We start from the raw sequence: 14,135 nt of genomic DNA, 5'->3' as shown, positions 1-14,135 counted from the left end.
CCTTCTTTCTTTCTTCCTTTTCCTTCCTTCCTTCCTTCCTTCCTTCCTTCCTTCCTTCCTTCCTTCCTTCCTTCCTTCCTTCCTTCCTTTTCTTCCTTTCTACCCTTACTCTCCATCTTGGAGTCAATACTGTATATTGGCTCCAAGGCAGAAGGGTGGTAAGGGTAGGCAATGGGGGTCAAGTGACTTGCCCAGGGTCACAGAGCTGGGAAGTGTCTGAGGCCAGATTTGAACCTAGGACCTCTCGTCTCTAGGCCTGGCTCTCAATCCACTGAGCTACCCAGCTGCCCCCAGAAAGATTATTTCTTGAAAAACACTAGCATTCAGTGGTTATTTTGTCTGAAGCCCTAGGTCTAAGAGTCTCAGAAACTGACCTGTCCAGGGAAGGAAAATATCCTGAACCTATTGGAAAAAGAAAAGGATTATTCATGTGACTCCTGATTATTGGCTGGGTAACAAGGGACTGAAACCACAAAATAGGGGAGTTTGTTAAAGTTGAATCTTGTTCTTGTCCCCCCCTCACCAATATCCTATTCTCCATTAGTAAGAAAAATATATTTATAAGAGCCAGTGTAAAGGAGCACTAGCAGGAAATAAAATTGCAAAGGGGAATCCAGAAGTCATATACAAATGATCCCCCAAGTCAAATGAGTATAATTTTTAAATTGTATCATATATTAACCAAAATTCACAGCCAGAACCACGTGCAGATTCAGCAGAAGTCATCTAGGGACTGTTGTCAGGGTTCTGATCCTATGATATATAAATTCCAGACCTCCACTGTTCCAGACCAACAGAACATCAAAAGAGTGCTGATAACTTTGAGATGATGACTTTGAAGTTGTACTGATAAATTTGAGATGGTTTAGAAATGTTAATGAACCAACACCAAGATGGCACAGATGGGATTGTCTATTGTTATAAAAAAATAAAGAAAGGTATCTTTTATATTACTATATACTTTTATACTAAAACAAAACAAAAAACCCTATAAAATTAGACCTCAAACTCCTTCCTCCACCCCCTCTCTCAGCACTTTTCCACCTCCTAAGGGCCTTTACTGCTGAGCGCTCCCAACTCTAATCTATGGTTATGGGAGTAATATTCCCTGCTCTCCCCCAATCCATCCTCTGTACCCACACTGTATGCCTCTTCATCCCTCTCCATCTTTCACCATTCATCCCTATATTTTCTGTGCTGATTATTCTCACACCCTTCGTGGTTATGGAAGTGTGATTACTGTCTCGTTTCCCACTGCCAATCATGGTCTTTCCCAGCTAGTACCCAAAGAACCAGGCATGCCTGCCCCCATTTCATAATTTCATAAATTATCAATTCAGGGAGGAAAAAACAAATCAACACCTGGACTTTGCTCTCTGTGATTACTGTGAGTTTACTCAGTAGTACATGTTCAATGGGATATGGGTTTTTATCTAACATTTTCGATATGTGCTTTCCATCCAGGGAGACCTAGCATTAGAAGTTCTCTTTGGATTATGTGAGGCTCATCAGAATTTCAGAGTGTTATCTATTAGCATCAAAGTATGTTTCATTTCCCAAGCTCTAGGGTGGCATTAGGCTGGGAGATGGGTTGAGAAACACCAGATTGGAAAAAGGGAATTTATTCAACCCATAAATATGGGTTATTATGAACAGTTTATGTTTTCTACATTTGTTTTGGAGGCTTTTGTGGGTCCAAATAACTCTCCACATTTTATTTTCTGTGGGATAGAACAAATGTTGTCTTTTTACCCAATATCTACATTTGTTGCCTTAAGTGCTTATTTGGGAATTGGGATCCCACTTAGCCACATCAGTGGAAATCTAGACAAGAATTATATTCTGAGATTTCTGAGAGTAAACTCTGGAGAAGGACATAGCAACCAAAGACATAACAGATCTTTTGGACAACACTCACAACTGGAACAAAGCCATGTGAGTGTAGAGCTTAGGTCACATTTATTACATACATTTTGCTGTTGTGTTGTTTGTAATATTCAAACGTTCAGTTTAGCCAGTGGGATGATTCTAGTCACACATTTGACCTGCTTTCTCCTGATTGGTTAGGGCTTACCACCCAGAAATTCAGACCACTGCCTGATTAACCAGCTGTAACCTTAATATATTCCACAGAGATGAATTATGCCAACCAATGGGTAAAGTGTAATCTAGAAAAGACCATCTGGGTATTGCCATGGCCTCTAGAAAAGCCATAAAACTCAGTTCCATAGTGGCTTGGTGAAAATATTTCTATATCTACTGCTCTGTGTGATATGTGACTTTGAAGCCCAACTGTTTTAGAAGTGATTGCATTTAGGTTCCAAGATAACCCCAACGGACTCATGATGAAAAATGCTATCTACAGCCAAAGAAGGATCTGTTGGAATCTGATTGCACATCAAAGCATGCCACCTTCCACTTTATTTCCTTCATAAGTTTTTCTTCTGCGTGCAATAGGTGCCTTCTTTCATGGCATGAAGAATATGGAAATATGTATTGCATGATAGCACTGGTATAACATATCAGACTGTGGGATAGAATAAGGGTTGTCTTTTTACTGGTTCAGGGAGGGTAGAGAAGAGGGAGGGATGGAGAGAATCTGAATAGCAAAATGTCAGATAAGAATTGTTAAAAACTGAAAAAAAAAATAAAATGAAAAGGGGCTACATCTCTGTAGACAGAAAAACTAGAGCCTTGGTTGGCTGAGCAGGAATTCCCAGATAAGGACCGTTATCAGCCATCTTATTTGAACAGAATCCTTTCAGCACTGCTGTGGTCCTACCGTAGTCAGTCCTTCTGCTACTACAAGCTTCTTGGCACCATATCTGCAATATTCTCATTATATTGTAAGTCCATACACAAAAATACATACATATATATATATGTGCACACATACACATACATACACATGTATTTTAAGAGGTCCTGAAAAATGCTTTAGGAATTCAAAGGAGAGTCCTCTCTTTTCTCCACTCAACATTTTCAATTTCAGAAATCTAAATAAGAGTAAATACACTAAGACATAATAAAAACAAATGCTCATGAGGCCAGGCAAGGCAGCCGCACTGAAACTGTAAGGCACCCAAAGGGAGAGACAGATGGCCACATGTACTAAGTGAATCAAACCACCTCTACTACTATTACCTCTCAGACCCTGACAGCCCATGACCATGGAGGCTCCAAAGCCTAGGAAACAGCAATGTCTCCCTTTAGATCAACAGCCCTGCTTCCAGTCTTCTTCCTACAGCCATCACTGAGTGGAGCGACACCTATAGAGGAGGGCTTTGCCCATCCTCATGACCAGCAACACCAATAGGTAAACCAGCTACCACATATAGGCAGGTGCACCCTCTGCAGACCACCAGCCCTGCTTCTAGTCCAGCTCCAATAGCTGTCATCCAGGGAAGCAATTCTTTTTTTTTTTTTTTTTTTTTTTTTTTTTTTTTTTTTAGCCCTTACCTTCCATCTTAGAAACAATACTGTGTATTGATTCCAAGGCTAGGAAGAGTGGTAAGGGCTAGGCAATGGGGGTTAAGTGACTTGCCCAAGGTCACACAGCTAGAGGGAAACAATTGTGGATACAGGATCTGGTAGGTGCTTCCACAGGGACTGCTATCCCTGCCACCTCAGTGAAAAATTGTTTCTATCAAAGTCCTTGGCACTACCAAATTGTCCATCCTCAGAAACTGATACGGAGTTATCAGCAGAAATGACATTAATGAAGATGCCTTCCTGTCTATTTTTGCCTTAGGACCATAAGAGCTTTTCATCTGCCTTGCAGCCGAACCTCCTGTGTGTGTTGTCTCTGAAACTGTCTTCTTTTTTCTAGTTGTAGCTGAAGGACTTTGCAGTGCTTTGTACAAAATGAGTATTTAATGCTTTTTCATTCATTAATTCATTGCCACCTAACGTGCCAACCTTCTCCCACTATACTGCCCTTCGGGATATCGTTTATGCTACTTCTAAGGCAAAACCCATTACCCTTAATATGCTACAACCTATTTCTGGGACTCTGACCTATATGATACAGCACTTGGGCAATGATTGGGATGAGCAGGAAGTGCTTTGCAAAGAGGAAGCACTAAAGCAAGGAGAAGCAGACACAGGGTCTTTGAAAATGCTATCATTTATTTCCGGAAGAGAGCAGCAAACGGTGAAGGCTTCATCCCTGGAGCCTTAACTCCTAACAACTTCGCATCTTTGCTCTCAGTGCGTGGTGGTTTGGGCGGTGGCTCCCTGGGCTCTGGGCCTGGACCTATTGCAAGTATGGCCTCATTGATACTCTGGGCAATGTAGTCAATGTTATGACTGTTGATGCAGGTGAAGTTGATCTGTCCACTCTTGGGGATATAGACGTGCTTCTTCGTGACCAGGTAGTTCACCTGATCCGCTAATGAATAAAGAGAGCTCTAGAGCCTGATTCTTCTATGCTCCACACCACCCTAGGGCACCCCAATGGGGGAAGGCCAAAAGAGAAGACCTGATTTCTGGAAACACTTTCCTGGGTTCTAAGGAGTTTTTTAGTATTTTTATATTTTTTAGTATTTAATATTACTTTTTTTTAGTATTTTAGTATTACTTAGGATTGAATAAAGAGCTAAAGAAAGGGTGGCTCAGTAGACTGAGAGACAGGCTTAGAGATGGGAGGTCCTGAGTTTAAATATGGCCTCAGACATTTCCTAGATGTGTGACTCTGAGCTAGTCACTTAACCCTAATTGTCTAGTCCTCACTATTCTTCTGCCTTGGTACTGGTATACAGTATTGTTTTTAAGAGAGAAGGTAAGGGTTTAAAAAAAGAAAGATCTAGAAAAAGGCCTGCAATACTCCCAGGTCCTGAGGCCACCCCAGTGTGATTAGAATAGATTCAAATGTAACTGGGAAATATTTAACAAAATGAATAAAAAATAATAGAACATAGATAATGTTCATTTGTAATTTTCTAAATCAACATGTAGGTTGCAGGGATCCCTATTGAGATTTCTGTTTGAGTTTGGCACCACCGATCTAGAACATGGGAACATGTGGAACATCAGAAAGATGTGATTCCAAGAAAGACCAATTTTTTCCCCTAAAAGCATTTAGAAGAAAATCAGTAAAGTATTTTATTGAAGAGCAATGTTTCTTTTTTTTTTAAACCCTTACCTACTTTCTTAGGATCAATACTGTATATTGGTTCCAAGGCAGAAGAACATAAGGGCTAGGCAATGGGGGTTAAATGACTTGCCCAGGGTCACACAGCTAGGAAGTACCCGAGGCCAGATTTGATCTCAGTATCTCCTGTCTCTAAGCCTGGCTTTTTATGTACTGAGTGCTGCCCCAAGAACGACATTTCTTGTGCTTTGCTCCCAAAGGCCAAAGACTAGTGGAAATATTCTCCCACGATTATTGTTATTTTACCCAAACCAAGTTGTATGCATTTCTAAAATCTGGAATAGGGTTATATACTGGGTAATCCCTTAATTGGGTTTTCTATTCAAGGACAACAAGGGCTAAAGAAGAGGGGACATCATTGGAGAGGGGGATGGGAATAGGGGTAGGAGAAAGGATTGTTTTATTTACCATTTATGCCAAGGAAACTGTGTATCCCATCTTGCTGTGTGAGATGTTCCCAGGACCCTGGTGTGCCCAGGAGTCGAAGCTTCTCCTTCACTTTCTCTCTAGTTAACATGATATTCTCTACCATTCCTCTTAGACTCTTCTTCCTGCAGAGCCCAAGGACAGAGAAGAGGTAAGAATACTCACTTGGACTTCATTTCCACCTCATCAAAGATTAGGGGTATCTGAAGACTTGCTAGAGAGAATCTCTAGCCTTCCTTCCTCCAGGCCATCCCCTCTCTAATCCGTTCTTCACAGCACCGCCTGAGTAAATTTCCCAAGGTATTCTATGGAGAAGAAAGTTCTATGTTGTATCCCTCTTTGGATTCCAGTGCCCAGAACACTGCCCTGCACACAGCAGATGTTTAATAAATGTTGGCAGAAGATAATCTAACATTCAGTAGTTGGACTCACTTCTCTGAACTTTAGTTTCCTTATCTGTAAAGTAAGGATGATTGTATTATACTACCTACCTGTCTCAAAGGGTTATAAGGAAAGATGAGATGATGGGCAATAAATGCTAGCTGAGTTGAATTAAATTGAATTAAAATGAAGTGTGTTCAAGTCTGGGAAGCTCTAAATTTCTGGCTACTCTGCCCCCTTTCCATTTCTCTCCTCTGCCTTTTTTTTAAACCCTTACCTTCTTGCCTTAGAATCTATACTAAGTATGGGTTGTAAGGCAGAAGAGTGGTAAGGGTAAGCAATTGGCGTAAAGTGCCTTGCCCAGGGTCACACTGCTAGGAAGTGTCTGAGGCCAAATTTTAACCCAGAACTTCCCCTCTCTAGGTCTGGTGCCATCCACTTAGCCACCTAGCTGCCCTTCCCTTCTGTTTCTTACCACTCTACTCTCAAAGCAGGGTTACTGAGAACTGTGGTGATCACTCTTGGCCCCAAGGCAGGAGGGCTGCCCCACAAATACCGGGCATAGATGGTCAGCTGGGAACGAATACACAGTAAGGCCTTGTTGTTCATTGCCACAACAACCAGGTTGCTTGTGCGCTCATCTGCAGTGATCACAAAGATGGTCTTGTAACCCCAGAAAGCAATCAGGCCAGAGTGTCACCTGACCCTAAAATCCTCAGCCTCCTCTAGGTCTGTGGCCCCTAACCCAGGGAACGAAAATCTATCTATCTCCAGCACCATGAACCAGTCCCAAAGAGAGTTCCACCCCTTTGGCCCTAACCCAGATGAGTGAAGGAAGCCAGAGCCCCATCAAGCATCCAGGAACTCTGTTACTGCTGCTACCTCTTCTGGACCCCATGGTTTTCCCAGGGGAAGATGGACTGCTAGCTTTCTTCTGGTTGCGATGGGTATGGTACCAAAGACAGCACTAAGCCCTCTCTTTCCCCACTGACCCATGCCCAGATAATACCATAGAGGCCAAAAGAATTGGAAAGGGACTGGCTGCAGAAGAACTCAAAGCCATGAACAACAAAATAGTGTAAGATCTTGCTGTCCCGGTCTGGGTCACCACTGACAAAGCCCTGATGTGGCACATCAAAAAACAGGAATATCTGCTTCTTCTGTAGGAAATGTGGGAGCAAAATGGTAGGGAAGAGGTTAATAAGGGGAGTTGTCAATTCAAAGAGGAAAGCAGACAGGTCAGGCTTACCTTTATTGTTTTAGACAACTTCATCCATTTTTTTCGGGGCAAAACGAAGCTCCCAGGGTTGTATATCACAAGGATGCTTTTGTCATAGGCTTGCTGTTGGCAAAGATCAACTCAACCATTTCCCACCCTACCCCAAGGGAAACTCTTCACAGCTAGGAGAAGAGCATGATGCTAGGAGGGGAGAGAGGTATGAGGTGATGGAAGTGGGAAGAGGGATCTGACCAAGAAAGGAGAAGTAAGGAAGGGGTTGGATTTTCCTACCTCCACTACTTCAATAAGCTTGCTTACGTCTGAAACCAGCCGATAAGGATCCCAGATGGTATACTCACGAATAATAAAGCCTTGTTCCTGGAAAATGAGTCCATGTTGATCTGTGGGAACACACAGACACACACCATCAACCGTACCTCACACATGAACCAACACATAGGATAATGGGGTGGGAGAATGAGGCAGAAAGCTTTCAGCCTTTATCATATGGAGCATTCAGTGGCTGAGGATGGTCCTCTAAACTAGACAGCTTGAGAGCTTGGAATGGGCCAAGAACACAGTGAGGGGAAGAAAGCCTCAGCTTATTCTCTATTATCATTGGTGGAAAGTAAGGATGGTGGGGGGGAGAGAAAAAAAGCAGGGTCTTGTCCTCACAAGGGGATTGTAATGAAGGATCCTCTGGCAACCCATCATCCTATGGGGAAAGTTAAAGCTTCCAGAATGAGTGAATAGAAGAAGCCTATGTGTATCAGGAATGGGAGAGAGTTTCCTCCTCCTTATGGGCCACTTACCCTTTTGTGATGATTGTATATAAACCGATCGGGAACCTTGATGCCAATCCTTGAGGAACTTTGCCCCAAGCTGAATGGCACCATTCCCACCAATAGTCTGCACACCCCCTACCTACCAGTAAGGAAAATAAACATTAACAATAATATCTTTAGCTTTATCAAATGCTTTCGTGTTCAACAAACTTTTCTCCTACTATGTGCAAGGCTTTGTGCTTGGCACTGGGATATGAAGATGGAAAACAAATTGTTCCTGTCCTCAGTGAGCTTATAATCACATAAATAAGGATGCTAATACAAGGTAGAAATATGATATATGTATTGTCAGCATTATCTCTATTGCCCATCTCCTGCTCCCCCTACAAGAACCTCTACAATTTCTGCTAATTCTCCTATATCTGTTGATAACACCATCGTTTTCCCAGTTTCCTAGTTTCTCATAGACTCAGTTTCCTTTGATTCTTCTTTCTCTATCACCTCATGTATCCAATAATTTGACAATTCCTCTTTCTTTTACTTTTGAAATATCTTTTTCATCCAGTCCCTCTCTGGCACCCCCTATTTTAACCATCTTAACTCAAGTTTTCCTCTCTTCTGACCGAGACTGTCATAGCAGTTTCCCAATTAGTCTTTTGGCTTCCAAACTATCTTATCAGGGACACCTGGGTACTCAGTGAATTGCGAGCCAGGCCTAAAGACGGGAGGTCCTAGGTTCAAATCTGGTCTCAGATACTTCTTAGCTGTGTGACTCTGGGCAAGTCACTTAACCCCCATTGCCTAACCCTTACTGCTCTTTTGCCTTGGAACCAATACCCAGTATCAATTCTAAGGTGGAAGATAAGGGTTATAAAAAAAACAAAAACAACAAACCCTATCTTGTCTCCAGTCCATCCCGACACCTGGCCATCTTTCTTTCTAATGTACCTCTATGATGTCACTTCTCTATAAAAAATCTTAATTGGATCATCATTGTCTAAAATTAAAACTCCTGATTCTGACATTCAAGCTTCTTCACAATATATCTCCAACCTGCCTTTCTTTTAATCTAATCCCATAATTCATCTTCACACATTCTACATTTCTACCAAGCTAAACTATAGTACTATACAATCTTCCGGTTCTATCTTGCCCTCTCCCGTCTCCATTCCTTTGCTCATAACATCCCCTCCTTGGAATAGATTCCTCCCTAGGTCAATCTGATGAAGTCTTTCCTATCCTTTAATATCCAAATCAAATACCAGCTGCTTATTAAAACTATCTATGAAGCCTACTTCTCTTTCCTCTACTCTCAGAGGAAAGTAGTCTCTCCCTCCTCAAATGTTTCATAATATTCTTCCTTTAACTCCTTTGCCTAAAGCACAGTCTACCTTCTATTATATTGATTTGTATCCCCAACATATCAACTATCATCCTCTAGTTAGACTATATGATTGGGGAGGGCAAACACAATGCCCCTAATACCTAGTAAAAGGCCTTACATAAAGCAAGTACTTAATAAGTGTTTGCTGCATTTGCATTTTAAACTGGAGAAAAGAGGATGAAATATTCATACTGGCTAAGAAGTTAGAATAGGTTTCATGAGGAAAAGGAAGGAAGATAAGGATAAAGAGAGAGAAGAAGAGGAAAAGGAGAAAGAGGAGGATGAGGGAGAGAATGAGAAGGAAGAAGAGGAAGAGAACGAGGAGAGAGATGACTGAAGAGAGGAAAAAAAGAGAATGAAGAGGAGAAAGAAGAATGAAGAGAGAGGAAAAGGAGGAGGAGAAAAAGAAGAGTTGGAAAAGGGGAAAAGAAAGATAAGAAGAAGAGAGAGAGGAAGAAGAGGAAGAGGAAGACCTCTTGAACTAAGCTGGACCTCGAAGGAAAAAAGGATTTCTATAGGAAAGAGAGGTGGAAGGAAGACAAAAGGGAGTTAAATTTCAGACATGAGAAATATCCCGTGCATTTGGCTGGAACATAGAGGATATGAAGGAGAACAATGTGGAATAAAGGTTGGAAAAGTAAGAGCAAGCCAAATTATGGAAGGCTTTGAATGTCAAATTAAAGACTTTGTATTGTATCAATAGGTACCCTAAAGGTTTTTGAGCAGAATAGCTTCAAATAGTTTAAAGAGCCTTTTTCATTGTTGCCTCATTGAGAGTCAGTGGCTTAAAATGGAAAGGGTCAAGCCAGTAGAACCAAGTTCTAATCTGAGCCCACACTACTAGCTAGGTCTAGAATCTTGGGCAAATTACTTAAAATTCAGTTTCCTCATCCTTCTACATTGTGGTAAAAATAACCTGGCATAGATTGCGCTGTGTTTATAAATGACTTAAATGGTTTCTTTGGCTTAATTTTTTCCTTTTGTTAAGGATAGATAGTGAGACAGTCAAGCTCACTCTCTGCTGCCATTCTCTTGTCAGAAGTCTAACAGCCTCCTAGGTACCCTTTCCAGGGAGCTAATAGTACAATGGACAGAGCACTGTGCTTGGAATCAGGAAGACTCATCTTCATGAGGGCAAATCCAGCTTCAGACTCTTACTAGCTCTGTGACCCTGTACAAGTCACTTAACTCCACCTCAGTTTCTTCATCTATAAAATGGGCAAGAGAAAGAAATGGCAAACTACTCCAGTATCTTTGCCAAGAAAACCACAAATGAGATCACAAAGAGTTGGACATAACTGAAAATGACTGAAACACACACCCTTTCCAGATGATCAAACCATAAAGAATTGGGAGTGACCTATGAATCACAGTAGAATATAGGTCACCTAATACAACCCCATTTTACAGATGAGGAAATTGAGGTTTCCTTTTAAGGAAGGGCTAGATGGGGAATCACTTTAAGCCCTTTGAAACGACCTTGCTCAAAAGCCTTTAGGGAAGCCCTTTACTTTGTTTGAGCCTATTTGGGGCAAAGAAAAGGAGAGAAATAAGCCTTCTCACCCTATTGTCTACAATGGCTGGGCTATGCCTGCCAACAAGTAGCTCTGTAGTCACGCGGACGAATGCGTCCAAGCCTTGCTCAGGCTGAGGTTCATAGTTGAAGGAAGGATCATTGGCAAGCTTCATCAGGGTCTTGGGCACCACAGGTGAAAGCCAGGGAACTCCATCTCCTGTCATGCAAACTGTGAAGGAGATCAGAAAGGGAGTTCTGGAACCCCCTGGCTCCCAGAAGTTTTCATGACTTTGTAGAGAGCTTGCTCAATTGTCCAAGGCTTCCTTTGAGAGTCACCTAGGATAGGAGACCTTGACTATTATTGCCTTTTTTCTTTGTGTACTATTAATTAGGATACATCATTTCTTTTCATAAAGGTCCCAAATGAACTCGGAATCCATTTAAAGGTTGAGAGCTGACATATATACATGCAGACTAAGAGTAGCCTATATCAGATCCCACTTTTTTCAAGCACTAACACCCACAGGGTTAAGATGCAGCTGGATATCATCTTTGGAACCATTCTTGGTTCAATGGACCAAAAAATTGGGCAGATGGAAGAATGGGAAGCTACACTGAGCATATAGGCCTAGAAGGTTCAGGATGGCCAAAGAGGCCATGTATTATATCATGTTTCCATAAATGATATGGAAGACAGAGGAGTAGTAGAAGGGAATGATGGAAGACCTGGAAAATTCAGCACCATCCCTGACTACTCACAGCTGGGCAACTTTGTTACTAAGGAGAGAAACCAGGAAGACAAAGGCTTGAACCATCTCTTCCCCACCATTCCCCTTTATCCTTCCAAGACTAAGTCACTGCCTGGAATCAGTTAAGATATATTAAACACTGATGCTCATGCAACATCTACCTCCATAGGCCAGGTACACCTTTTTGGGGTTCTTGTCGTGTTTGAAATCATCTAGTAATTTGCTCCCTATCTTTGGGGCAAGTGGCACATCCAAGAAAACAGAAAGGGTGGGCATAGTTGAGATGAAAATCAATGAAGTCCAGTAATATGGAGAACGATTTTCCTTGCTGTATTCTTCTCAGATACCTCCCACCACCATTTCCTTCCTTCTTTCTCTTAATTCCTGTTTAATTGCCTTTCTTTAATCCTGGGTCAGTCTAGCCAGTCTCCTCACAGCAGCTCACTATCTTCTCAGATAGAATTAGAGGCAACATTGAGAAGCCAGTTACCAAAGCAACATAATACCTGGAGGCCAGGCAACACTGCAATAATAGTCAACAAATGTGATTTAAACATTCCATGTTAAGGTGGTAGATAAGGTACACAGATCCACCTAATCTCTACCAAGTTAACCTCCCAACAACTATGACATTACAGCTCAAAATTAATTTTGGAGCAGCATAACCTACAAAAAGATGGGGTAAAATAATTTTTCAGCCCAAAACAACTTAGGAGACCAACAAAAAAGATCTATTGCACATGAGTAGAAGTGGAACACAAAGATGCAGAGGCAGAACTCACCAAGGCTTTGGGGCACCTGAATCAATGGCAAAGGCTTCTGGAGCTCTCAGCCACAGATAGTAAGTAGGGTTTGGACATCTGCTCAGGAGATTATAGGGGCCCTTTGCTGGCTCTGGGTGCAAGGAAGGAAGGGAGGGAGAGAAGGAGTGAGGGAGGAAGGAAGGAAACAAGTTGAAAAAATGAGCAAACAAAAAAGAAACAACATAAAAAGTTATTTTAGTTGGCAGGGAAGACCAATACACAAACTTAGAAGAAGACAATAAAATCAATACTGCTTCTCCAAAGCCTCCAAGAAAAAAATATGAATTGCTTTCAAGTCCAAAAAGAATTAATGGAGGAGCTCAAAAAGGATCTTAAAAATCAAATAAGAGAGGTAAAATGAAAATTGGGGAAAGAAATAAGAGTGATACAGGAATATCATGAAGAAAGAGTCAACAGCTTAGTAAAGGAGGCATAAAAAATACTGAAGAAACTAATACCTTAAAACAGAGAATAGGTTAATTGGTCAAAGAAGCACAAAAATCCAATGAAGAAAACTTCTTAAAAAGCAAAGTTGGCCAAATGGAAAAATATATGCAGAAATGCACTGAAGAGAACTTCTTTTTTTTTTTTTAAACCTTTACCTTCCGTCTTGGAGTCAATACTGTGTATTGGCTCCAAGGCAGAAGAGTGGTAAGGGTAGGCAATGGGGGTCAAGTGACTTGCCCAGGGTCACACCGCTGCGAAGTGTCTGAAGCCAGATTTGAACCTAGGACCTCCTATCTCTAGGCCTGGCTCTCAATCCACTGAGCTACCCAGCTGCCCCCAAAAGAGAACTTCTTGAAAGGCAGAATTGGCCATATGGAAAAAGAGGTACACAAATTCATTGAGGAAAATAATTCTTTCAAAAGCAGAATTGGCCAAATAGAGATGGAGGTTCAAAAGCTTTGGTAAACCATACTCTGTTTTAACTTTTGTATTTTTACAACTTGCAGAAAGTGGACTGCCCTAATAATCCTTGTCAATGTACTGGCCAGTTTCTTTTATGAAGTGTTTTGCCTGATCCCTCCCCACTGTTGGTGGATAGACCACCTTTTAGAACTCATGCCCTCCTGACTGCAGTCTCTGTTATCATTTTCTTGTTCTCCTTTTCAGATATTGTCCTGTCTTTCAGTGAGATTCAGGACTAAGGTAACAGATATGGTCCAGCAGCACATCCAACCCTTTGGCATTTCCCTTGATCAGCAAGGGAATTTGTCTTGACCAACAGGAGGGAATATTGAGCACAACTGCTGACTATGAGCTGATTTTGCCCTGTTCCCAGAGACATGAATTACCTGAGGGCATGTATCACTTTTTCTTTGCCCCCAGCCTCTGGCTGCCCCTTCTAACCTCTATCTCTATGGACTTTACATTTGGTCCTGCCCCCTTATGTTCTTCTTGGGTTTACTTATTACCCCTGTGTAGTATAGTGACCCCAGATTGCCATCTCCTTGTCTCAATTAAGCACTTTTGTTATTACTATTTAATAATTCTCTTTAATTCAGGTTGACAGATCCTCACAACAACCCTGAAAAGTAGCTCTTATTATTATCCTCAGTTTATAGATGAGGAGAGGCAGCAATAACAACAACCTGAAGTAGGGAGGACCTGAGTTCAAATTTAGTCACAGATACTATCTATGTGATCTTGGGCAAGTCACTTAACCCTATTTGCTTCAGTTTCCTTATCTAGAAAATGAGCTGGAGAAGGAAAAGACAAA

General features: G+C 41.6%; 1 protein-coding gene across 1 annotated transcript; it reads right to left on the bottom strand.

The window, feature by feature from the left end:
* Positions 1 to 4,127: 4,127 nt before the first annotated feature.
* Positions 4,128 to 11,888, bottom strand: GOT1L1 (glutamic-oxaloacetic transaminase 1 like 1). The gene is made up of 9 exons (XM_044660862.1): positions 11,774 to 11,888; positions 10,911 to 11,092; positions 7,991 to 8,102; positions 7,470 to 7,579; positions 7,209 to 7,301; positions 6,969 to 7,119; positions 6,435 to 6,600; positions 5,561 to 5,703; positions 4,128 to 4,390 (listed from the first exon to the last, which is right to left on the bottom strand). Exons 1-9 carry the CDS (start codon positions 11,886 to 11,888, stop codon positions 4,128 to 4,130), a joined length of 1,335 nt encoding a protein of 444 aa, XP_044516797.1.
* Positions 11,889 to 14,135: the final 2,247 nt, after the last annotated feature.

The sequence above is a fragment of the Gracilinanus agilis genome, chromosome 2 (assembly GCF_016433145.1).
Source record: "Gracilinanus agilis isolate LMUSP501 chromosome 2, AgileGrace, whole genome shotgun sequence".
Taxonomy (NCBI): Eukaryota; Metazoa; Chordata; class Mammalia; order Didelphimorphia; family Didelphidae; genus Gracilinanus; species Gracilinanus agilis.
Note: the sequence above shows the minus strand (reverse complement) of the source record. Positions and strands in the feature narration are given on the sequence as shown.

Bases quoted from the DNA above. Each gene is read 5' to 3' on its own strand.
- GOT1L1 (XM_044660862.1), bottom strand. From the start codon at position 11,888: ATGCCCACCCTTTCTGTTTTCTTGGATGTGCCACTTGCCCCAAAGATA. The intron at 11,093-11,773 runs GTAGATGTTGCA...TCTCCTTCACAG, and splicing joins GGTGTACCTGGCCTATGGAG to TTTGCATGACAGGAGATGGA. The intron at 4,391-5,560 runs GTAAATAAAACA...TTTATTCATTAG, and splicing joins CAGTTTCCTTGGCATAAATG to CGGATCAGGTGAACTACCTG.